Source organism: Manis javanica, chromosome 1, assembly GCF_040802235.1.
Source record: "Manis javanica isolate MJ-LG chromosome 1, MJ_LKY, whole genome shotgun sequence".
Taxonomy (NCBI): domain Eukaryota; kingdom Metazoa; phylum Chordata; class Mammalia; order Pholidota; family Manidae; genus Manis; species Manis javanica.
The window spans coordinates 121,712,767-121,740,171 of record NC_133156.1 but is presented as its reverse complement, the minus strand read 5'-3'; the positions used below and the strand labels follow the sequence as shown (position 1 = coordinate 121,740,171).

The 27,405-nt window shown below is 35.4% G+C and overlaps 1 protein-coding gene across 6 annotated transcripts in view; it reads right to left on the bottom strand.

Moving 5' to 3' along the window:
• CPLANE1 (ciliogenesis and planar polarity effector complex subunit 1) overlaps positions 1 to 27,405 on the bottom strand; it is a 197,196-nt gene that overhangs the window by 28,590 nt on the left and 141,201 nt on the right. For 2 of the 6 annotated variants that reach the window (XM_073236980.1, XM_073236990.1), the window contains 11 exons: positions 26,091 to 26,201; positions 23,795 to 23,866; positions 22,786 to 22,895; positions 22,251 to 22,443; positions 21,893 to 22,042; positions 17,203 to 17,456; positions 13,424 to 13,505; positions 7,669 to 7,833; positions 5,441 to 5,471; positions 4,789 to 4,920; positions 1,735 to 1,900 (listed from right to left, as the gene is read on the bottom strand). In XM_073236980.1, coding sequence (XP_073093081.1) covers positions 1,735 to 1,900; positions 4,789 to 4,920; positions 5,441 to 5,471; positions 7,669 to 7,833; positions 13,424 to 13,505; positions 17,203 to 17,456; positions 21,893 to 22,042; positions 22,251 to 22,443; positions 22,786 to 22,895; positions 23,795 to 23,866; positions 26,091 to 26,201 — 1,466 coding nt within the window. Of the gene's footprint in view, positions 1 to 1,734; positions 1,901 to 4,788; positions 4,921 to 5,440; positions 5,472 to 7,668; positions 7,834 to 13,423; positions 13,506 to 17,202; positions 17,457 to 21,892; positions 22,043 to 22,250; positions 22,444 to 22,785; positions 22,896 to 23,794; positions 23,867 to 26,090; positions 26,202 to 27,405 lie in introns of those variants that run through there. The other 4 variants (XM_073236985.1, XM_073236994.1, XM_073236989.1 and 1 more) reach the window with 3 other exon arrangements.

Sequence of the window (27,405 nt, the reverse complement as noted above, 5' to 3'; positions counted from 1 at the left end):
GTTGTTAACTCTTCCAAACTGTTGCACTAACTGACAAACTGGCAAACGTCAGCTATATATATATTCCAGCACATTAAGTTACTGCTGAATCACTAATAAGATGATGTCCTTTTGTACACAACTGTGTTTATAAAACTGTGCAAGCAGAAGTGGACTCACTTTCTCTAGGTCCTATACAGAAATAGTAACAAATTAGTCTTACTGATTTCTGGTAGAAAACCAAATGAAAATGTTAATTACACTAGCTCTTCATCAATCCCATACCTTTACCCAAATAGAAGCTAAAAATAAAGAAACAAGGGTCTGCAATTGTGAAAGAGATATCACAAAGCCTATGAACAAACAGTCTTGATGCCCTCAGAGTTAATTTATTCTAAACTTAAACACAATTCTAACCATCTTGGGTATTTCCTTGGCTGACAAGGACAGTGGTATCAGAACGCTTCCTCCCTGTGGTGGAAGAACACACACATATGCACATGCACATCAAAATTCTGGTCATGCATATGATTTCACTTATTTGTAGAATATAAAAAATAAAACAAAATGAATAAAACAGCAGTAGACTCACAGACACTAAAAAGTGACTGGTGCTTGTCATGGTGGAGAGGGAGGGAGATAAAGGGGCACAAAAATTCTCAATCATGGGGTCATGGGGATAGTAGTACAGCATGGAGAATATAGCCAATGATTCTGTAACATCTTCAATGTTGACAGATAGTAACTGCATTAGTGGGGGTAAGGATTTAATAATATGAGTAACTAATGAACCACTGTGTTGTAAACTTGAAACCAATATAAGATTATATATCCATGATACTTCAATAAAAAAAAAAGATTCTGGTCATGTACTTCAGTAGCCCTGAAGGTCATTACCATGTCCCCAAAGCTATCAACAAAATAGTATATTAACATCAGCATGCTCTCTCCAGGCACAAGAAGTAAAGTACACACCTTAAATAACAATTCACCTACTTTTGCACCATTTGGTGCTTAAATGTGGCAACCTTATCTGGAAAATTCACTTACAGTGTTTCCCTAATGGTGCAGAAAAAAATGAATTACTCTTATATTTAATTTTATTTCAGATTATAAACTAAAACATAAACTGTAATCTAAGTATCATCTAAATGTGGCATAGTAATATGATTATCAGAGTAACACTAATTTGTTTCACCTTCTGAAGGAAAATACTTCTGATTTAGCTGTGGTGATGTCCACAGGCAGGGCTCAGTAAATAAATGATGACTTTAAAGGGCAGTTGAAAAGTGTGCATGCACGCACCCACACACACATGGCATTGTGCTGTTGGTACATGACAGGACCATACTTTAAAAGCATATTTTGTAGATAACTTCTGGATAGGAAATTAAAATTTTTAAATGGCTTTACTACACACACAGCCAGTTGTGAAGCTGCTATTGACTCTCATTGAAAATTAAGGTAACAACTCCAATTGGTCACCCAACCATCCAGCCTCTTCATTTGGTTAAAATGCTAGAGCTGTAATTAGCCTGAAAAAATACTTAAGATAGTTCAATAGCACATGGTTTACAGACTACCCTGCTATATCTTAAGGTAATTTCTTAACATTTTCTGATGTAAGTAAAATGCAGACTTTTCTGTCAAGTAAAAAAAGTCATCTAAATTATGTGAGTCCTTTTCTTGAATATTTACCAGGGAAAACTGTACATATTCTGTGATAATTCCATTAACCTTGACAGACAGACTTACCGGATTGTTCATGGGGCAAAAAGGATCATGTTCTTGCCCTCTCTTTTCTGCCAGCTGATTTAAGTAGTCTGCCATTCTTTCTCTTCGTTTTCTTTTCATCCAGACTTGAATCTCTCTTCTCTCCTCCTCAGTTCTCTGTGGACGTCTACCAGAAGAAGGCTGAATCCTGTGAAATTTAGCAGGCGGGGCATCACTTGATTTTAAATTTGTTAGAGAGATAAAAATTATCACAATGAAAGACTGTTTATTTGGAAAGATTTTGCCCCATCTCAAAAAGTAGTACACACTTATAATCTCTAGTCTGCTTGCTCCAATCTGTCCCCTGAAATCCACTGACAATGATCTCAGAATGGTCATCAGTGACCTCTTCAGTCTTCATCCTACTAAACTTCTCTATTAACATTTGATACAATTGGCTTTTCCTGTCTGCTTTATACTCTCTCTTACCTGAGACTTTTTCTAACTCTCAAAACAATATGCAGTCTCCTCCTACACTGGCTCTTTGTTTTCTGCTCACCACTTCAATATTAATGTCTTTAAAGGTTCTGTTTGGACTTTCTCACCTGTAATCTTCTGGACCATCTCATTCACTTCCAAAACTTAAAATACAAAGATGACTTCTAAACTGCTGGCCTCTGGATTTAGGCTCATGTTCACACTCATGCCCTACTTCCCATGGGCTGGTCTGAGCTAATGACTGAGCGTGGTAGGGACAGTGTAGCTGGCCCATTTCTGAAACACATGGGACTACTCTGGTGGGTAACTTTGGCTTGAACATCTCACCACTGCCCCGGATGAAACTTTCTCAGAACTACACTGGACTCTGAGATCCTACTTACTCAGCCCTCTTCCTTCCCTCTCTCCTTCACAAGGTGGGAAAGGGAAAGACTTGCATTGTGGTTAGATGCCTCTCCTCACTTCTGGTTTTTCCCTCATTTCCCCTCACAGACATTCCTCCCAGTAAGTCTCTTGTATGTCGAATCTCTGCTATTCAGAGTATAAGCTAACACAGGCATACTGAGAGTGGTCCAAGTAAACAGATGGTGTGAGTTGAGGATCTGGGGTAGACTCATCACGTAGTGTGCAAAGAGGTCAGCATCCTAAGCGGAAGATGGGTCACAGATAAAAACAATGTAGTTTATTATGAACACCTGCTTTCTTAGTCTGTACTCTAGCATGTGCCAGGCAGAGGATGGCTACCTCCCAGTTAAATTCCCAGTTGCTCAACTCCCAGTTAAAATTCTTGGGCACTGAGTCTCTAATGCTTCCCTGGGATAGACATTTCACATGTGTTGTCACAACCTGTTGCTGGAGGAATTTAGTGTGTCCTGTGGCTCTACTGGGAGAGGATTCTTGAAAACTTGTGCCTGGAATTCCCCTGGAATTTACCCCTTGTACCTTTTCCCTTGGCTGATTTTGCTTGTAATTCTTTTGCTGTAATGAATTAGTCACGAGTATGACTACATGAGCTCTGTGTGTCCTCCTAGTGAATCACTGAACCTGGGGTTATCCTGGGACCCTTAACACAGGATCAGACCCACACCGGCACTGCAGTCTGACAGCTGCCGCACTTCTGGCTTCTCCTCTTTTTCTGTCACAGGTGTTTCTCCAACTATATCTCTTGCTCATCTAAATCCTATTTTGGCATCTGCTTCTGAGAGGTCCTAAAACTAATATGCCAATGAGTATTACCAGGTGAATTTCTCCTGGCACCTGATAACATATCCAAAACTACATTCTTAATCTTGCTAAAGAAATCACCATCAACTCATCATCCAAACAGAAAATCCTTCTCACTTCCTTCTGACAGCCTCCAAGTTTACTCATGATTGTTATCCACTCTCCATTCTGAGCCACCTCATCTTTAGACTACTGAAGTATGACCTCTAATTGGCTACGATTCTAGTTTATAGCTCTTTACTCACCCCCCCCTACTACTTGCAGACAAGGTGAACTCAGAGTGCCTCTGGCCGCCAGGGACAGCCAGATAATCTTTCCTTCCAATGCACAAACTCCAGTCACATCTTACTCCCTGCTCTCACCAATCATCACATCTTTGCATATTATATTCTTGCTGCCTAGAATACCTTTTCTTTTAGTTATAAGCCACATAACTGCTACTGATCCTCTGAAATACAGCTCAAATACCGTAACTGGTGAAGCTGCCTTCTCTGACTGACTCTTATCCTGAGTTCCCATAGCACACTGATAGAATTTGAACTTATGTTACACTTTTTATAGTTCTCTATTCAAGAGTAGAAACCATTTTATTTTTATTCCTACACATATAACTGAAGGCAAACAAATTTGTTTTATAAGGAAGTTAGAGTTTACATAGTCTTGATAGGAGGTCATAATACAGTAGACAGTTCCACTAGTTAGGTAGAAATTGAGGGTTTTTTGCACATTGTATTCCAGTAACAGCCTTATATGTTCAATCATGATGCACTACACTTCCCTGCGGTATTAAGTGAAACTGAACTAGGAAATAAAATATAACTGCTATTCGTAAGGCTGGCAATCTTACAGAAACAAGCCAAACAAGGAAGCATCCACAAGACAGACAACCTTTATTCACTCAGGAACCACTTGTTGGCACAGGAAAGGCTGCAAGAAAAAACATTTTAACCTAATTTTCCAAGCAAAGGCTATTTAAAAGTATTCAAGGGCAGGGTAAAGTATAGAAGGTAAAATTCTCACGGCAAAGTACTATGAACTGAACCATTAATTACTCCTAAGAAGAAATAGGATTAAATTTACTTTGTATTTACTGTGATGAGCCCTTGGGAAAACTCACAGGACACAGATGTGCTATATTAGTTATATAAACCAGTCTCTCTACTGGTTTTAGGGATGGGGAAAGGAATGACACGTAAACATCACAAAATGTATTTCTGAAGAAAAAACATATTCTAAATTTGAATTTGTTTCACAAAACTCACATTAAAATATGGCCAATTTTGAACCACATATATATTCTTAAACCACAATACAAATGGCAACTAGAAAGAACTTAGAGAAATAAATGAAAACAATGAATTGCTCAATGATTACCTGGAGATACTCTGAGCTTGTTGTTCTGTTAAGCCAAGCTCTTCGCTGGAAACTCCATCTTTTGTTATAAGGTCATCAATAATATCTGCTATATCAGTTAATCCAGTCATCTGGAGTGGCTCTACTGAAACACTTTGTTTGAAAATGCAATTTGAAAAATACAAGTAAGTACCTACAGCTTAATTACATTAAGCAAAAATGAACATGTAAAATGATGCTTTCTAGGAGCATAAATTCACACAAAAATGAAAAACATATAATTACTGTTCCTTCTATTTCTTTAATTCTAGTAATCCTCAGTGGAAATTCTAATCATCAATAACTAATGATTTCACACATGCTCTTAAAAAAGCAACCATTAGGCCTAGGAGACAACCTTTACCTGTACTACCTGCTGAAATGTAATACATATGTAATAGAAGAAAACATAGCAAATGGAGTCTTTAGTCTAATTACCTATACTGAAACAGTAAGGGATATAATAAACAATGCTCAGTCTCTTAAAATACCCTATTCTGAGTGGGACTTACTTATATTTCTTTACTCTACAAAAAAATAGGTAGTATAGAAGTTCACATACATATGAATTTCTAGAACACATAACTTATACCAACTTAAAGTAAAATTATGAATTAGTTCTTAAGATACTTACCTCTCAAATAACTCATCATTGTTATTCACACCTTAAGAAAAAGAAACATTATTATTAATAAAAATTTCAAGTCAGTTATTTCTTTCAATTATTAACTGATTTAGATATTATATAACCAAAAGTTGAAATATTTTTAAACTTTCAAACTGGTTTAAAGATATATATGTATAGCATATTTACCCTCCTCTTGAATATGCTCATTGGTAGTGAATACTGTCCACATTTTAAGATTATTGCTTTTCTATCCAGAGTATTCTGATTAATATACTTTAGGGGGTAGACTCTTTCTTTGCTCAGTACACAATTTAGTATACTAGAGTACAATTTACTAAAAAACAAAAAAAACTCTGATGATTTATCTAATAATAATATATTTGGGAAAATAATTTAAATCCAAGAAGCTGATATTTAAATGTCAGAGTCTGGACATGTGTGAGTTCTTAGCAATTAATTAAACTTAAGTATTAAGAAAAGCCTTAACTACAGAAAGAAAAAAATGATAATGGTATAAGTATAAATTAATCAGATCTAAAAGGTTGGAATACTAAGAAATGAAACTGATTCCTTCTATCAAAGAGCAAAAAAGTGTTATATCCAAATAAATACATTTAGAAGTAGTTATATAGGAAGATTATATCCTTACTTTGTTTTCAAACCATTTTTGGAACTCTTCTTTTAGGACTGCCTTCACAATTTACAAAATAGAATAGATCAGCTTCATTCCTTGAAAATTACAATCCTTTTTTTTAAATCCCAAACAGTGACACTCAGCCTGATCATTTATCAAAAATACCTCTGGATAACTTATGACTGTTACCAAAAATTAAATCCATCCTCAGATTATTTGTCACTATTAAAAACACTCAGAAAAATGTGCTGAAAAATGGAAATCAATTTCAGAAGAGGAAATCTAAGCTATTTTTGAGCACTAGAAATAAGGGAATGACTATACATCTTTCCAAGGCACTAACTTTGGAGAAGAAAACATCCATTAGGATATCTAAATTCTGCACTTTAAAAAAAATGTTTGATTTATTTATAAATTTATATTCAAACATTGAATACTAGAGAAAAAATTATCTTTATATGTGTTATGCCACTTATTGACATTCCCCCTTTTTTTCTCTTTTGCATCAAAGAAGGTATTACAACCCTGAATCACCTCTTTAACCTGGTACTTTTAATTTCTCTTTTCTACTACTTTCCTTTCTTCTTCCTTTATACATTAGAGAGTTTGTATTTATTCCCACCTTAAAATGATCAACTAGATGATTTATATACAATAAATACTTAACCTTCACAACAACTCTGTGAAGTGGAATTTATTATCCCCATATGATGATGAATAAAATACAAATGGAATCTAGAAAGAACTTAGAGAAATAAATGAAAAGACTTAAAACCAGCCTCTTAAAGCTTTTTCTTTTATTTAAATAACAGCATTGCCATTTTAAAATAGCATTTTTTACTGTTTATATTACTTTAATAATGGTTATAAAGTATTTTAAACACTCAATAAATTAATCATTATTGACCATCAATATATATGAGCAAAAAAATCTTTTTCAAATACAAGGGCAAAAAAAAAATCCAAGGTCAGTGGTTCTCCTGTTATATTTATTATGAACTATTATTCATATGACAAAATATATTTATTAGGACTAAAGAACTGCAGTTTTAACTGCCAGCTCCAAATGAAATGGAATGGAGAGTAGCATTAAACTTTTCTAAGTCTCAATATCTTCAGCAATAAAATAGGGATAATAATGGTATCTACTCACAGGTCAATGAGGCTTACACCAGTTCGGATATGGGTAAAACAGCAATGTCTGTCATGTGGCAGAGGCTCAATGAATTTTGTTTTCAAATTAAAACTCAAGATTGTCATTAATTTTCAGTTTCAATTACTCAATTTTTATAAAAATCAAACATAGTAATTCCAGCTGCTATATACTTAGCATTGACATTATTATTAATAATAACAGAGACATCTAGCCTTATCTTATAATCCTATCTTACAAGAGATATGAAATATACTTGCAGTATATTTTAGGAAGATGGCAAAAAAACTTTCATATGAATGGCACAATTTTCAACTTTCTTTCCCCTGAAATTTATAAATATGCAAAGTGGCTTCACAAACTCATCACAACTATATTCCCAACAAATACTCTTCAGTAACAGTATATTGGAACAAGAGTATAAATGAAAAAAGCAAAGAATAATACCAGGAGAAGTCGTATTCTGTTCACTGAAAAAGCTGACAGCTGAATCAGCAGAAGGGAACACCCTGGTTTTCTGACTACAGTGAGTTTCTGTTATTGAAAATTCAGCTTCTGAAGTCTCTTCTTTTTCATTCTGATCTTCCTTATTCACATGAGACAGGAAATGCACTAATCCAGAATATATATTACAATTAAAAAGTAGAGGAAAAAAAAAACACATGGAAAAGATATAAGACTTAGCTAACACTTCTACATGGCAACAGATATATTAGAAGTTTGAAACATATTATTCCAATAGATTTCTACTATATAATGAAATGATTTGATATTTAAAATTTAAACTCTCTCACAATAAAAACTAATAAATCTATGATCAACTTCAGAAAACATGGCATATTGAGCTAAAGTGGATAGGACCATGCTCTATAATAAAAACATAGAAGAAATGCTAAATTTTAAAAAATAGATTTATATACAACCAAGTCCTGTAAATAAAGAAAATCCCCTGGTGCTAGAAAAGAAAAAAGGAATGCAAAGCTGGGCAATGGTGCTGGAGTAGTCCACAGAGGAACAGGAGATGTGGTTTCTGCAGACTGCAGTGAGAAGTCTGAGCTACTTTCATATGGCCTAGAATGGTGAAGGAGAGCTCTAGCTATGAAATGGGGATAAGAAAACCCTGCCTTGGAGAACAGCAAAGAAGTTCTCTTTCTGCATGGGTAGTGGATGGGAGGAAAATAAGTCAACTCAAAATTCAAAGCTCCTGTCTTGCCACAAGCAGTTGTGGTATCTGAATTTATACAAGCAGTTGTGGTATCTGAAATTATACTATCTATGTAGTAGTACAGCAACTCCAAGCCAAGAAGTATATATCCCCAATTTTTTTTCTACTTCAATGACCGCAAGAAGCAAATTAAAAAAACACTCCAAAGACAAACATACACAACCCAGCAGAACCTCCCCCCAGGATAAAAAATTTACAAATCACACAAAGAAACAAAAAACCACAAATGAGTTAGTACACAGATTCTACAACTGAGAACATGAACACATGATATAAAACAATCTGAAAGAGCATAACATAATTACTAAAATAATTAAATAGGTAAAAGGAGGCATAGAAATCACAATAAAAGAACAGGACAGTACATCCAAAAAACAAATAGATTTGAAAAAAAAAAACAGAACTGGACATTAAGGATGTAGTCAAGAGTGGGTGGATGGTGAAGTAGATGAAAGGGAAAAATTGGTGAGACTGTTTGATATCTTGATCTGGGTGATGGTTACATGAGTGTTACAGAAGTCAAAAATCATTGGGCTGTACAAAGATTTTATTATATGTATCTCAACATAAATTTTTTTAAAAAAGAATGTACTCAAAAATTAAAATCCTACAACAAAGATGACAAAACAGAAGAGAGAATTAGTAAACTAAAAGATAGATCTGAGCACTTTCATGGAGAGATAAAAAGGTAGAAATTAAGAAGTGGTTAAGAGACAGGGAATAGAGTGAGAAGGTACAACATGACTTTTTTTAAATTAGGGTATTATTAATAAACACTCTTATGAAGGTTTCACATGAAAAAAACAATGTGGTTACTACATTCACCCATATTATCAAGTCCCCACCCATACCCCATTGTAGTAACTGTCCATCAGAATAGTAAAGATGCCACAGATTCACTATTTGCCTTCTCTGTGCTACACTGTTTTCCCCATGAGCCCTCACACCATGTGTACTAAACATAATACCCCTCAATTCCCATCTGCCTCCCTCCCAACCCACCCTCCCACACCCCTCCCCTTTGGTAACCACTAGTCCCTTCTTGGAGTCTGTGAGTCTGCTGCTGTGTTCATTCAGTTTTCCTTCGGGTACAACATGCCTTTAATAAGTGCTTTAGAAAACAGAACAGAAAGAATGGGGAGGAAGCAATACTCCAAAAAAAAAAAACATTCCCAATGTTAAACCTGAAAATTAAAAAATCATTCCCACTCCCTTATAGAATAAAAAGTAATAAACACCTAGATGAAGTGTCAAAATGCAAAAATAAACAAAAAATGAAGAGAAATTTGTAAAAGCAATCAGGATAAAAGAACAGCAATCAGATAGCACATAAGTAGTATAAACCACCATAAATTAGAGATGTCAGTAGATAATGTATAAGTCTTCTAAACTTTAAAATGCAGAGGGAAATAAGCATCAGCCTAGAATTCTATATTCAGCTATAAGCCATCACTCATGAGTTGTAGTAATTTAAAGCTATTTTCAAAGACTGGAAGAATTTACAGGCTCTATATGAAGAACTAATAAAGGAAAAAAGAAGGGAACAGTCCTCAAATAAGTGGATACAAGAAGCAACGCGGACAACAGCCACAGGGAACATAAAATCCAGAGTGCATCACAGGCAATAAGGGTATTATTTCATGAAACTTTTATTTTAGTTTTATTTATTGTTTACATATTTACATTATTTAGTTACAATTTTTTTAAAGTGAGGACAAAGAAACTGGCAAACACACTGATAAATTCAAATAAGTATTGATTTTTAAAAATAAAGAAAAAAGACTAAATGGGAGCATTAAAAACAAGGTAGAGCTAAAATACTAGAAAACAGTATCAGAGGAGATGGGGGAAGCAGATCATGGTTAAAAGGTCTAAAATTCTTATTGTTTGATATTCAAATATAGTCATCTTAAATTTTAACTCAACTATGAATGTCAAAAATTCAAGTTTAATAATCACTAAGAGATTAAAAATAGAATGTGTGATTTCTGAACCAAGAGAGGAGGAAAGAGAGAATATAGAAAATTCAATCCAACAGAAGGAAAGTAAGAAGGACCAAAAGTAAATACACTAGGAAGCACAAAAAATTACAGAAATAAGCAAAAATGTATCAGTAATCACAATAAATAGAAACAGATTTTACTTGATGACTAAAACAGATTATCTAATTATTTAAAAGAATGAAACCCAGTTATATACTGGACACAACCACAACATAATCACTCAGCTTAAAAGTAAAGGTATGTCTAATTTATAGGAAACAGAGGGAACAGAAGAACATGTTAAATGACACCACAGACACATCTCCTCAGGCAAGGGAAACAAAATTAAAAATGAACCAATGGGACTACATCAAGCTAAAAGGCTTCTGTACAGCAAAGGACACATCAGCAGAATGAAAAGGCGTCCTACAGTATGGGAGAATATATTCATAAATGACATACCTGAAAAGGAGTTAACATCCAAAATACATAAAGAACTCACATGCCTCAACACCCAAAAAAGTAAATAACCTCATTAAAAAATGGGCAGAGGATATGAGCAGACAATTCTCCAAAGATGAAATTCAGATGGCCCAACAGGCAGATGAAAAGATGCTCCACATCACTAATCAGCAGGAAAATACAAATTAAAACCAATAAAGAAGAGGTGGTACATATACACAATGGAATACTATTCAGCCATAAGAAAGAAACATTTGTAAAAACATGGATGGAGCTAGAGGGTATTATGCTCAGTGAAATAAGTCAGACAGAGAAAGACAAATACCAAATGATTTCCCTCATTTGTGGAGTATAACAAAAAGCAAAAGTGAAGGAACAAAATAGCAGCAGACTCACAGACTCCAAGAAGGGACTAGTGGTTACCAAAGGGGAGGGGTGGGGGAAGGGCGGGTGGGGAGGAAGGGAGAAGGGGATTGTGGAGTATCATGATTGGTGCACATGATTTGTGTGGGGTCACAGAAAAGACAGTGTAGCTCAGAGAAGACAAATAGGGACTCTGTGGCATCTTACTACACTGATGGAGAGTGACTGCAATGGGGTATGGGGAGAACTCGATAATAAGGGTGAATGTAATAACCACATTGTTTACCTTGTGAAACCTTCATAAAAGTGTAAATCAATAATACCTTAATTTAAAAAAATGAAACCATAGAGACTCAATTAGCAAATCCAGATTCTGAAAAATACATGAGGACAAACAACCATGTTTGTTCAACAAATGCAAGGGGAGAAAGAGAAATAGAGGAGGAACCTAGAAGTTAAAAGATACTTACCAGCCATCAACCAATTGCCATCCTCAACCTGGATTTCAACTAGAACATATATAAACTATTTTTTTAATGAAACAACTAGCAACATTTGAATACTAATTAGATAGATGACAATATTAAGATATTTTAGTGGAGTGACAATGTTATTATATCATATAAGAATCATGTCTATGTTTATCAAAAAGGAGCCTTATCTTTAGGAGATACATATGAAAAGGTGGGAAGAGTGAGTGGGTACATATATAAAACAGGATTTGCCATGCAGGAGTTGATAATTGTTAAAGTAGGTTGTAAGGTACATGAAGATTAGTTATATTATTCTGTCTTCTATATTATTCTGTTTGTAGTTTTCTATAATATTTTTAAAAATAAGAGGTACCAAAAAAGATACACTGGCAAAAGAAAGCAGGATTGAAAATACTAATATTAGACAAAATTGATTTGGAGTCAAAAGCATTATTGGGGATAAAGAAGGCCATTACTTAGTGATAAAAGGGACAAAATTCCACAAAAAATATGACAATTATGAACTATATATATTTTATAACATAGCCTCAATTCTATAAAGCAACATCTAACAGAATTACAATGAGAAATAAACAACTTTTATTGTGGGCAATCTCTAATGCACCCTTCTGAGACATGAATAGGTGAAACAAGCTAAAAAATTAAAAATTATATAGACAATTTGGACAATACAACTTAGAAGCTTGATGAAACATAAATATACCCTACACAAACCAACAGAAAATGCTTATTTTTTTGCAAATAAATACAGAACATTTATAAAAACTGACTAGTAGGCCACAAAGAAAACTGTGGCAAATGTAAGAATTGATACTGTACACTCACCTAATCACAATACAATGAAAATGGAAATAAATTGCAAAAATACAGTTCAAGCTTCATAATAATTATAAGCTGAAAACCTATTTTATGAAGTAAGGAAGAAATCTTAATACAAATTACAAACTATTTAGGTCTGAAAAACATGAAAAGAGGTACATATCAACATTCTTCTCTAGTTCCTTGCCGCGGCATGTATTAGGAAAACAGAAGGAATGAAGTTAGGAAAAAACTAACAAGTTAAGCCCCTAAGGGCAGAAGAAATAATAAAGCTAACAAGATAAATTTATGAAAATGAAAATTAAGAAACAATAGAACCAATAAACTGTAGCCTGATTTCTTAAAAAGCCATATTAAATTGCTGACAAGACCAAATGAGAAAGAGAATGTACATATAAACGACACCTATAATGCAGTAAAAAAATTTTTAAGGAACTATCCTAATTTCATTCTCTCAATAAGAAATGTAAAAGCTTAGTATTTCACCATTGCCCAGCTTTTTAATCAGAACCTCAAATTCCAGCTTAGAGGATAATCACGGACATACAGCACCCTCAGCGCAAAGCTCTGTGCATTTCTCAGTGTGTGGCCAGCAGTGTGGAGTCACAAAAACTAAGATCAGCCATGCTGCCCCAATCTAGTATATAAAAGCCAGAGAAATTGACAGCATTGTTTTCTCAAAAAAAATAGCCTCAGTGGGAATTAGTCATGTTATCACAAAAATAAAACTAATCTAAAAACTGGGGGGCAGATAACTTCAACTCACATATGAATACTATTCCTGGTTCTGGCACTCCCAAAAGTCAATGCTTAATTCTTTCAAAGGCTTTAGTCCCACTCCCTAGCCCCCAACAAACCTTCAGAAATGCTAACGGTTTTTGAAGCCAAGGTTTTTCCCGTATTTTCAGAAGACAATTCAATGTGACCCACAGGTTCAAGCTATAGTAAAACACACACAACAAAATAACTTACAAATTGTAAAGTTTGATAATTTCATAAATTTCATAAACAATTTTATGTAGGTTTTAAACATTTGCACTTTGTAACAAATGAAAGAAATGGAATTAAATTCAATACGAACTAACTGATGGGGATCTATGAAAAGGAGGAAAATTTTGCTTATTGGTATCTCACCTGATTTAATCTTTTAAGAGGCTCAGGAAAATAGCATCATATAATTTTAGAATGGGGAGGGACAATAATTGACATTTATACAAAATTTTTCATTTTGAAGATGAGGAACAAGGCCCAGAGAAATCCAATGACTTTCTTGGTGGCAGAACATGGATTTGAATCCAGGTCTTCAACACTCCCAGTCAGTGCTTGTCCACAGCACCCCTCTGCTTTTTCCAGGCCTAAAAGCTGTTTTCATTACTCAGCAAGTCAAAATGTCTGTATTTTTTTTAGATGTGCATTATAATAGGATGACAACATTTCAAACCAATATGCCAAATCTTTCATTTAAATTAATGCCATTTCCTTCAAAGTAGTTGTCTTGGAAGACTAAATACAGGTTTTCATCAACCATTCTTAGAACTCTCCCTTTGAAATTGTCTCCTAGGCTTGTGCTACAATTATTAATAACCATTCTGGTGGTCTCTGATAAATGTGATTTTATTACTATCTAAGAGACCAAAGACAGCCATTAAATAAACATTTATTAAATGCCTCTCATGTACCAAGCAAAAAACATAGTCCCAACCCTCTAGTCTTAAGAGGCTTGGTCAAATAGGACATTTATATGAATTTGAGGGAAATTTCTCAAAATGCATGTGTGTGACCTATATTCTCCCCCTTGCCAAGCCACCACCACCCTCTCCTGCCCCCAATCCCCACTCCCAATTCTGTAGGGCTAGCATTTACATTTTGAAAAAGTATCCCAAGTGATCTTGACATGCACAGTTGCCCTTTTATCTAATGGACCCAGATCTGTGGAAACTTCTCCTTCAGCTTGCTTTCTCCTGAATCTCTTACAGCCTCAGACCATTCCTTCCCAAGAGTTGTTGTTGAATCTTCACCCTTAAAAGTTAGTGTACCCACAGAATTCTGTCCTTTACCCTGGTTTTTTTCCTCCCTGAGTGCCCTATTATGATTTGAACTTTCTCCTACTTGATGATGTTAACATCTGTACCATCAACCCAGATCTTGCTCCTGAGCTCCAGAAGCATATATCCAACTGCCTACTAATCACACAGCACCTCAAATTCAGCATGTCCCTGAAAGAAATCACTGTGTTCCCCTCCTCCCAAAACACACATACTTCCTTTTTCCTAGTTTGGAAAATGACTCCACCATTCAAGCAGGCCAGAGATCTGGACACTACTGTGAATCTCTGTGTTCTTCACCTTCCCACAGCCATCAACCTCTAAATCCTGCTATGTCTTAGTTTTGTTATTGTTTCTTGGCTTGGTATTCAGTGGGTCCCAAACACCAAACAGTAGACCCAGTAGAGCTAGCTATGTAAGAATCATTTATGAAGCTTGTTAATAATACAGATTCCTCAGCTCCACCCTAGGCCTACCTAAAATCAGAATCTCAGGGGTTTGGGGCCCATGAGTTTGCATTTCTGGCAAGTTCCCAAGATAATTCTAATGAACAGCCAGTGTAGAACCCTATGACCCAAGTAATCCCTGTTCCAGGTTTTACCCTCTCTAATCTACCTCCACACTGATGCCACTGTGTCTGATCACATTTGCTAAAAATTCTTCAATGATTCCCCACTGCCTGCTTTCAGGATAAAATCCTAATCACCTGGCAAGGCAAACAATACTTTCCATCCTTCCTTACCTGCTCCTACCTACCTCTGCTGTCAGATGTCTCAAAGCCCAGTCCATCACCAGCTAAACACTTGATACAGTCCTCCAAATACTCCCTGCCATTTGACACTTTTCTGCTTTTGCTCACAATGTTTCATCAGCTCTTTCTTATCTAACTGATGAATGTTGATTCACTATCTGCTCAAGAGTCACCTCTGCAAAGCCTTCTCTGATGGCATAGCTTTACTTACCGGTCCTGTCACAATAGGCCATGTGTACCTGTGTATGTGTGTCCTCACTGCATACTGTTTGTATGTATTATATAATACATGTGTCTTCCTTTATTAGATTCTAAGCTCCTTGAGAGTAGGGACTCTGCCTTATTTAGCTTTCTATTCCCAGAACTTAGCACAGGATGTAACATCTAGTAGATGCTCAATAAATGTCTACTGAGGAACAAATGATTCATGGATTCTGGCAAGAGTGAGCAAACCAGGACCAAGACTAGATTCAGGTGTAAGTAACATATCTGTCTTTCCATACTAGAACAGAGGGTAGTTTTGAAAGAGATTCCTGGAATGAGTTCCAAGGACAACTCTGACAGTCAACAGCTATTTGGAAGTTGACAGATCTAAGTTTGGCTTAAAAACAAAAAGGAAAATAACCAATTAAATATCATAGTAGCATTACTTAAAAGTAGTCCTACCTTATATATTTTTTTGTATAGTTTCACATATGTTTAATCTTAACATTTTCATATGTGTTAAATGTTTCAATTAAAGAAATACTATAAATCTAATAAATATGTCTTTTAAAAATGTCAACATGCCAGCAACCTGAAATCTTTGTTAGGTAAATTAATGACAGAATTCTTAATCTGCAGACCAGTTTGCATTTCCCAGTACAGAACTTTAACACAAAATATTTTTACTGTATGTTCTTTAGTCTTCATTTTATATCAATGTTACTTGCTAAAAAGGCAGTACAGCATGGAGAAGACAATTAATGACTTTATAACATCTTACTCTGTTAATAGACAGTGACTGCAATGGAGGGAATGACGACTTGAATGTTGAAACCACTGTGTTGTTTATGTGAAACCATCATAAGATTGTGTATCAATGATACTTAAATAAAAAAAAGAAAAAAAAACTAACATAAAATTTTATTTCCTAAGGAAAAAAAAGACAGGATGTTTGTGCAAAATAATTAATTTTTGAGATTTCCTATTTGTCTAAATGCAATGATATGCCAATATACATAAACACTAATCTCTTTATTATGAGTACTTTTTAAAGATATAAAAAAAATCTAAGGACTATTATTTTGATTGTATAAAATATTTAAAAGAAACTGAGAATTATATATATAAGAACAACAATATTTATAAAGCTACAAAAATCTTCCTGCAGAAAATGATAATTATGAGCAGGGTTTTTAAAAACCACATTCTGGTTTTATAATTCATATGTTTCTTTTCCTGATAAGAGTCCTGGGTTCACTTCCTAAAAGCTTAAGGCAGTTTTTCCCAACTAGGGTTGATTTTGTTCCCAGGAATATTTGGTAATGTCTAGAGACATTTTTTATTCTTACTGCTGGGAAGAATGCTACTGACAGCTAGTGGGTAAAGACCAGAGATGCTACCAAACATCCTAAATGCATGGGACAGCCTCCCACAAAAGAATCATTTCACCCAAGTGTCAATAATGCTGAGTCTGAGAAACCCTAGCTTAAAGAAACGAAATTTCCATTTTGAAAAATCAAGTGTCTTAAATTATATCACACTACAAATCTAACAGCCCGGTAACAAATTATTAACAAACATAACAAAAACAAAAACAAAACTAAAATAAAGACAGTTTTTAAAATAAAGTGTTCACCTTATCACAATGTCGGTCTAGTATTTCGTGTCTGGGGAGATCCTGCTCTATGTTTTCAGCAATGGTCTGTATTGCTAACAGCTGTTCATCAAATTGCTGAAGCTTAGAGGTGAAATGCTCTAGTCGGCGAGCGGAAGACCTCCGTGTGGGACGAGGGGCAGGAACAGCCTCCAGTAGTTCCCACAGCAGATAATCTTCTGCAGCATCTGACTTTAAGTTCTGTTCTTTGAATCGAAAGTCTGGCTTTGGTATACCTATGTATTAATAAAGAAAACATCAGGATTTATTATAATTAAGGATTAAGTAGACATTGATGATCTAATTTTTTTGAGGACTTCATTTTACGTCAACATGACATTCCCTTCCAAATCAGTTTTAGTATACTTAGAAATACTATTTCAACTTCTTGAACTTCTAGGATTTGTCTTTGTTTTGAAGTAAGAATATGTGTTACTATTACCACAAAGCTCCATATACAAGGCAATTTGAATGTTTACATGTTACTTTTATCCTCTGCTCCAAAAATATACTTCAATATACAACTTTAATATTTTTATGACTTTTTAAAACTACTTGAATCACACAGTAAAAGCTAGGCCCAATGTGGCTCTTTACTGACTGCATGGGATCTCAGACAGGCATTGTCTTCTGAGACCAACACCAAAGCCAATGACTCCCCCTGCTCTTAAACTCAATTGATTCTTGTCCCAGATTTGAAACACTTCCTTTTTAAGCATGTTCTTTTCTGGCTTCTGGGTCTCCTCCTCCCTGTGTTGCCCTTCCTTCTTAGTCATCTTCTGGTCTTCATTTCTGCCTCCCCTTCCTTTTACCATGAGTATTTCCAGGGTTCCAGTCTCAGCTCACTTCTCTCTCACCCTATGTACTCTCTCTGAGTGATGTCACTGACTCTGAAATTCATATGGCACTCTTTCTGATCTCCAGTCCCTTTAACCCATCTGTGTCCTGGACATCTCATTTAGGTTGTCACAAAGCTTGTCAAACCAATCTCATCGCTTCTGCCCCTCCAATTTGCTCCCTCTTTTAAATTCTCAGCTCCTGGACATCTCATTTAGGTTGTCACAAAGCTTGTCAAACCAATCTCATCGCTTCTGCCCCTCCAATTTGCTCCCTCTTTTAAATTCTCAGCTCAGTGAACAGCACTATCATTTGTCAGTATCCAAAGCAGAGGCCTGAGAGCCATTCAAGATTTTTCTCTTTCTTCAGATCCAAGGTGACACCAAATATTGGTGATTTACCTACCAAACATCTATCTCCATTCCTACTACCACTACTCAGCAGAATCTTTCACAACAGATGGACCCCAAATAGTATCCCTGTCTCTAACTCATTTTCACTCCCACCTAGTCCGTCTTCTACACAGTCCTAAGAGAGATCTTTTAAAATACAAATTGTTATAGTTCCTTTCCACCTGAAATCCTTCATCTAATGTCTTTATCTTAAAAGTCCAAATGCCTCAGTATGAGAGACAATGGCATTCAACCTCTCCCCTGCCAATCTCTCCAACTGATCTCTCACTATTTCTTAAAAAAAGAAAAGAAAAAAAAACACTGACTTCAAGCACAACTGAACTTTAATTTTCACAAACTTAGCAGACTCCATCAAACCTCTGAGTCACTGAACAGTCTATCCTCTCAGTCTGCATGCCCTGTCTCTTGTAAATCTTATGGGAGATTTGCGTGTCTCTCCCCTAAATAGCCCCAATACCCCTGGAGATGGATAAGATGCCGTATTTCCCAAGGATCTCATCCATGCCACCATGACAGCACTTACCATGCTGTACCATATTCATCTCTTTATTTCTCTGCCTTCCTCCTCCACCATTCCACCTACAGGTGAGCCAAAGGCAGAGAGCCTGGTCTCATTCTCTTCTTTAGCTCCTAACTTAGTGTTTCTGAATAAAGAGCTGGTCAAATGAGGATTCTGATGCCTGTCCAACCATACTCATAGAGGTTTAGTGAAGACCAAACTGTGCAACAAAATACTCTAAAAAAATGTGAATTAGTAAACAAATGTAAGCAGTGCTTATTATATTTCAGTCCCAGTCTGAGGTGAGCCTTCTCACAAGAAGATAATGGTAAATTCCAGTGCTGGCAATGGCGATTGTACAACCTTGCCTACCTGTTTTGGCCCCACTGTTTTTACTTTGATTCTCAGAGTACTTTACCACCTATCCTTCCTGTTTCTTAGCAGCCTAAAGTGTCTCCCTTAACCACTCTCAGGATATAATTTAGTATACAAACTTTAAGTAGAAAGTTCAGTGAGAGATGAATATGCTCAAAATCCAAAATGGCCCACATACATAATGTAACTAGCCTCCTTTTCTCTGGAGAAGCTGCTCCACTCTCACTAATAGAAAAAAATCAGCTAGGAGGGTTGAATACTGAGTTCCACTGACTCTGCAGTATTCTCCCTGTGCCCAGAAAAGCTGTGCTTGCTATTCCTGATAGTATTCCTACTGGAGATGATTTCTAAATAGAAAGCTACTGCCATTCAAAATGGTGAACAACTTCCACTAAAAACTGGAATTACTTGTTTTGCTTTTGTTTCTTGTTTTAAGCACCTAGGGACCCTGTCACTCCCTTCTCCCAGCCTTTTCCTATAGTGCAAATCCTACTCCATTCTAATATGTGACTATATTGTGAAGCTTTAAAATATATTATGTAAATACTATCATGGAATTCAATTTCAAAATATAACTCTTCCTTTTTTTTTTGGTATCATTAATCTACAATCACATGAAGGACACTACGTTTACTAGGCGCCCCCCATCACCAAGTCCCCCCCACATACCCCTTCACAGTCACTGTCCATCAGCGTAGCAAGATGCTGTAAAATCACTACTTGTCTTCTCTGTGTTGCACAGCCCTCCCCGTGCACCCCCACACTATACATGCTAATCTTAATGCCCCCTTTCTTTTTCCCTGCCCTTATCCCTCCCTTCCCACCCACCCTCCCCAGTCCCTTTCCCTTTGGTAATTGTTAGTCCATTCTTGGGTTCTGTGATTCTGCTGCTGTTTTGTTCCTTCAGATAAAACTCTTCTTTTCAAATTGGCATTTTAAGTTCTTCTCTTTAGTAAGAGTAAATGGGTCCACTGACATGTTTTCATGACAGTCTGTCCAGAGAAGGCTATTCTAAAGAGCTGAATATAGACTTGATGTCACTGATGAAGGAAATTGGCCTGCAGCTTATGGTCATTTGAAATTCTGGCCTAAAACACTCAGGCATCACCAGGAGATGCGCCTGGTTTCCATTTGTCAGAATTTCAAAAGTTGACTGGGGTGAAAATGAAGGGAAACTAACAGGATATTTAAGTAGCTACAGGCATTTGGCTAGATGTAGCCCTTGTAACAACCTTACGGGACTATGTCCCACAGAAATACAAGTGAGAATCAGACTTAATTTTCTTGCAAAAAGTCTCCAACCTATTAAGTGTCAGAGCTGGGATTGAAATACAGGTCTGTCTGAATCTAAAAGCCAAGCTCTTCTCACCTCCCCAGCCTAAAAGACAGCTAGCTTCACACATCCTCTCTCTATTACTCATGCACCTAGCAGCCATGTGACAGGAGAGGGCAAAGGCTTCACAGTCTGAAATGCTGGCACTTACTTCTATACATGGCTGTAATACATGCCCTAACACATCTTATGTGAAGTCTCCCTGCCACCCCTCCCTCCCTGCTCCTCGTATCTGCTGAGTGCCCACTGTGGGGCACAACGAACAGGCAGTGCTGGCCTCTGCACCCAAGCCTCTGACAACCACTAGGCTGGGTCCACTCCTCCCAACAGCTATGGAACCCAGAAGAGATGCTGGCCCTCTATTGCAGGAAGTCTGCTTGTATATTAGATATACATATATAATCTAATGCTTCACAGGATATAATACCTTGGAGAAATATTCTTGGAGAAATAATCTTCTAAATCTTGCAAATATTTTATAATAATGCAATCTGATTTATTATTATAAAACTGAATATTTTACTAATAAAGTACTGTTAGCTACTATGTCAGTGTACAGTTGACCCTTGAACAACACAATCTGAACTGCACTTATACACAGATTTTTTTTTCAATAAATATACTGAAAAGTTTTTTTTTGAGATTTCTGATGATTTGAAAAAAGTTTCTTTTCTCTAGCTTACTTTATTGTTAAGAATACAGTAGAGCATACATATAACATACAAAACATGTGTTAATCAACTATTTATACTACTGGTAAGACTTCCAGTCAACAATAGGCTATTAGTAATTAAGTTTTGGGGGACTTAAAAGTTATATGCGGATTTGCAACTGTGTGGGGGGTCAGCATTCCTAACCTCAGTGTCATTCAAGGATCAAAAGTATGTTCTATGTCCTATTATAGAATTTCCCACTTTTTAAAATATAAGAATTTCTTTTTAACACCAAAAACTCGCAAAATACTACAGGATATTTATTTGTAAACTCATTAATTCAGAAAAGATATATGCACAAATAGATCTGTAGCCTCCCTAAAAAATATCCATGGTCCCAGCTTTGGAACCATGACTCCTATCTTGTTTACCTATTTACCCCCATTCTCCTTAGCAAGGGAAAAGCCTTTTTTCTGGTTTCTTTTGCAGTTACCAAGTTTTAGTGCTATATAACAGTAATTCAGGAAGAGGGAGCATCATGCTATATATCTAGGGCATTTACCTTTTTCCTGTTGTATGTCTGATGGCTTAGGTGAGGTGATACCAGGCCCCTTCACTTCTGTAATGCCTTCTGTCCAGCTTCCTCCATCCAGACAGGAAGGAGACACTTTTGCAGGTTTGAAAAATAAATCCATTGCAGAATTGGTAGATTCTATCAAGAGTATGAAATGTATACAAAGATTGATTCTAAACTTCTAAACAAGGTTTTCAGAAGATAATATATTTCTAAATGTGAATATAAACATCTAAAACTACAGTGGCTGTGCAGGAGAGCTAGGATATTTAAGTAGAGGTAACAATGCTATATTTAAAGAATTTTTCAAAATAACTTTTATTTTAAAAGTAGGAAAAATAATTACCTTCACTCTTAAAATTGTGCGGGGGAACAGCATTAGTAACTGAAGCTGCCATATAATGTAACTCTGCAGAAGATGGGACTTCTAGATGATCATTTTGCTGTTTGATATCATCATCTGAAGGCTCTTTTCTGACAGGTAATTCCTGTAGGTCATCAGCTTCAATGTCTATCACATTTATGTAATTGTGTCCTACCTGAGCCGAAACACATAAAATCAAAAAGAGTTACATTCTTTTTACTTTATATGCCACTCTGCCCTCCCTTGTCCTTCAAAAAGCTTTATATCTGAAGGCAAGAAGAGCTTATACGAGCCTAATTTAGGGAAAGCTACAGGAAGTATATGTTGTGGTCTTAGTTTACATATTTTGGGGCATAACACTTAAATCTTAAATTAATTTTTGACCTTTCTGACAAAGCTACATGGATAAGATTTTAGCCTCATTTCATTTATGCAAATGAATAATGCAGATGACAATAAAGTTTAGCACAAAGGTATTATTAAGATTTCTAAATAAAATATACAACAAGTTTAGTACCATATCAGATGCTGAAGGTGGCAAAGGTTTCTCTGATACTTCAGTGGAAAGTTTGAGATTTAGATATACATTCGGACTCAATAGCTGAGGAACATTAAAAGACTCATGTTCTAAAAATCAAGAAAAGAAAAACAAGAAATATTTTTAAAAGCATGGAAATAACTCTAAGTCATTAACTTTGTAAGAACAAGTTAGCAACAAATAACATAAAGTGTATTTGCTGAAAATCTAAGAATTTTTATAGATATAAATAAGTTAAAGCAAATTCTATTCTGTTCTAAGGAAAATTTCATCTAGAGTCATTCATAAATGAATGGACACTGGCTATCGCTTATCTCAAATGATTCACAAGAATAATAAAGTAAATCGAGAAAATGTTATAATTTCCTAGTTCCATTTCAGATATATTAAGTCACGTTTATTTATTTAGGAGAATTTCAATAAAATTATGAAATTAATCCATAACTAATTTTTTTACTTTCAACACATTCTTATTGTTGTTTGTTTCCTTGTTTTATTTTAACAACTTTATTGAGGTACAATGCATATCCTTTAAAAAGTTACAGTTCACTGGTTTTTAGTATATTCACAGAATCCAGAGCCAAATTTTATCACTTAAACTGTTCAACATCTACATTTTACAAAAGTTATTAGTGTCTTATTCTAAAGTTCAGTAAAGGAGGCTGTCAAAATAGGTCAGCAGTCTAACTCTGTGTCTTTTGTCCTAGGACTCTAACCTTATTTTCTAGCATTTTATTTTTAATGAACCATTACTTTCAGATTTCATAGGCAAAATATAACTCATTGCCATATTAAGTACTGGAAATAGGTTAATCAAAAAACTGGAAAGAAAAGAAAGCAAAAAATGCTGTTTTCCTTCTTTCTCTATCAAATCAATTATTGGTTTGACTGTTTTTTTATGGGGAGTGATTAACTCCTGCTTTGGCATCATGCAGACATAATCTTTAATGAGTCATGCTATTCTCAGGAAAAAAGACAGAAATCATACCTGATGTGAAAGAAATGATTTGTTGATTTTTACAGCATTCAGAAACAACTTCCTGAGAAGCAGATTCTTTATCTTGTAGTCAGAGCATTTGAGGCAAAAAGAGGACACAGAAAAAGAAAAGGATTTCACAAACAGAAAAAACTAAGTATATGAATGCAGATTGTTAGGTATTGTACACAAATGGTGGTAGAAAAACAGACAAAGAATTTTTTTAAGTGAATATCATAATTTCAGATTTTATTATTTATATCCTGGGCCTGATTACCTGGGTGAATAATAGACTTCTAGTACGCAGGCCCATAATTTCAGAAGACTACCAAACAGCAAAGTACCTCAAAGGCTTTCTCAGAAGTACATTTAAGAATGTTTCTCAGGTACCCACTCATAATTTGCATAAAAAAATCTTATACACATTCAACCTCATTCAGAAACAAAAATTAAAATACTAGTGAGATATCTTCTTTTGACCTATGGGATTAGTAAAGGTAACAGTTAGCTAAATCATAGTGATGGCAAAAAAATTAAGGTCTTGTGCAAGAAGATGCTTACTGAAGCATTATTTATAGGAGAGAAACACTGGAAACCACCTAATGCATTCAACAATAAGCAATTAGTTAAATATTTTATGGCACAGCTGGGAGAATGAATGTGCTTACAAAGTACTTTTTACTGACACAGGGAAATGTTTGGCATAAGTAGAAATCAAAGTGAAAAGCAGAGGATACAAAATTCAGTTAAGACATGTTATCCAAATGTAATAGAGTCCTGAAAATGTGCTGCATAGTCAGATATACCAGAAGACTTTATATTTCATTATTTTATATGGGGGGAAAAAAGTTCTCCTAGATCATCAACACTCCCAATATCATTAAACAACTATTAAATACCTAAACAACTATCCATCAAGGATTAATAAATAATATAAAGCATTTTAAACATAATTTAATTAACATTCATTTAATCAATGCAAGTGCAGTACAAAATAATACTGAACATATCAGATATGAATTGCAACAGTGTGGCAAACATACTATAATGTAAATAAATAATGAAATAAATATAAAGAAACACTCTAACTGGAGAGTGTCCCAAGGCACCTGGGGGAAAAAAAGTACTGGGATCTATGAAGTGTTAAACACTCAGGGAAATATATCAATAATATCTGAATGAGAAGGAGGACACCTATATTTTGTATCTAACTATGTAAAATGTAAAAAAGACTGAAAAAAAATAACTTCAAAATATTACTTCTAAGTGGCGTGATAATTAATTTTATCTCCTTCATAGATTGCTATATTATCCAAATATTCTACAACAATCATATCATATTTTGAAACCATACCAATAAATTTTATTTTAAAATAATACAAAATTAGAGGTTTAAAAAGGCACTTATAAGGTTCTATATACAGTTAAGAAAAACTGTTTCCTAAATACAAAAAAGAATTACTGCAACACGAGGGCAAGCACTTACATTAATGAAGAAGTCCGTCAGGCAAAATTCCAAATAATAGCTTCTCAAACACTTATTTCCTCTATTTCTTGGGCACAGTTACATATACCCTTGCCACACTAAACTGTATATAGTCCTCTTTTTAATTCAACTTCACTGATCACAGCTCTAGGTCTCCTCAATTTTAGGCATGAAATTCCAGTGAAGACAATTGATAGGAAGGAGAACTTAAATTAAAAACACTATTTCTACTAATTCAGGATGTAGTCCATGGTATTTTTTAACAAAAATCTATTATCTTTTAATTATGTTATTGTAAATTCAATTTAAAATTTAATTTTAAGTTTAAAATTAATATACTTACAGTATATGCCAGCATTGAGGACAAGAATTTAGGAGTAACTATAACCCATAATCTAAAATTCCCTTTAAATCATTGTCTTTAAAAAGTCTAAGCAGACTCACAGAACCCAAGAATAGACTAACAGTTACCAAAGGGAAAAGGACTGGGGAGGATGAGTGGGAAGGGAGGGATAAGCAGGAAAAATAGAGGCATTACTATTAGCAGACATACTGTGGAGAGGTCACGGGGAGGGCTGTACAACACAGAGAAGACAAGTAGTGATTCTATAGCATCTTAGTATGCTAATGGACAGTGACTGTAATGGGCTATGTGGGAGGACTTGGTGAAGGGGAGAGTCTAGTAAACATAATTTTTCTCATGTAATTGTAGATTAATGATATCAAAATTTTTAAAAATAAAAAATAAAAATAAATTTTAAAAAGTCTAGATATATTGTAAAATATATGAATTTTTAAAATTAAAGTAAAATAGCATTTTACCTGGGTCTGGGTCTGTATTTGTACTTGCATCCTGACATTCTATAGCTTTCTTTCTTACAGAGGCCATGAAATGCAATCCAGCTGAAGTGTTAACATCTTCTTGTAGCATTTCTTAAATATAACAACAAAACATTGGAGGCAGTCATTGAGAAGACAATATATTACCAGGTGTGCAGAAATAGAGTTCTTAACTCAAGGGGGGTGAGGTAAGGAGTATCAAGATGTTATCAAAATGGACTTTCTGAATAAGGTATGCCTACATTGACTCTCAAAGGCAATGCAATGGCACCCAGATGGAGGGGGTGCCAGGTAAAGGCAGCACAGTGGAATCAAAACCAAAACTTTGGAGGACTCTATATGACCTCTAGTCTAGAAACCCAGATGTTCTTTTGGCTGAAGATCCAGTAGTAATTGTTAAGCAGGGAAGTGATAATGGGCAAATTGGTATTCTAGCAAAACCAATCCAGCTAGTGTGTGGAAATAGAAAAGAGTGCATAAAATTGAAGGCAATCAGATAGATAAAGCTGCTGCAGCAATTCAAATTAAGTATCTATAGTGATGGTGAGGAGTGCAGGAATAAGAATAAACTTAAGATTCAAAGAGGGTAAAATACACAAGGACTGGTTATTGACTGGATGAGAGGGGGAGAGGAAAGGTAGAATTCAGAATAAGGTATGTTTTGCAGTTAGGTTGGTAGTGACACAGACAGAGAAACAGGAGAATAAACCAGTTGGTGGGGGAGGGATAATGAATTCAGACTGCACATTCTGAGGTAATTTGAGGTAATTTCCACACAAGTGGAAAAGTTCAGTAGGAAGTAGAACTGAAGTCTGAAGTCTATTGTATGAGTTTGGGCTTAAATGTGGATTTTCATGGAAAATCACCCAGAGAGACTAAGCAGAATTAGTGTATCAATTACGACACATTGTAGTATAATAAAAAATATGTATTTGGTCTTTGGTTCCAGGCACAGAATTCCTTAAACCCTTGGAATTTCCTGAGTGACAGAAGTGCCTTTGGTTCATGGTGAGCCCCTTTTGATTACACCTCAGTTTATGCTAATGAGGTGACTCTTGGCCCCTAGATAGCTTCAGGATGGGTGTTAGTCACCAGAGGAACCAACCACATGATCAGAGGGTCAGAACTCTCAGGCCCAGCCCACCCCCATCTCTAGGGAGAGGTGACTAGATATGGAGTTCAATCACCAATGGCCGATGATATAATCAATCATGCCTGTGTTATGAAACTTCAATAAAACTCCTGAAACAAGGCTAAGGGGGTTTCTGGGTTGATGAGCAGGTGGATGTGCTGGGAG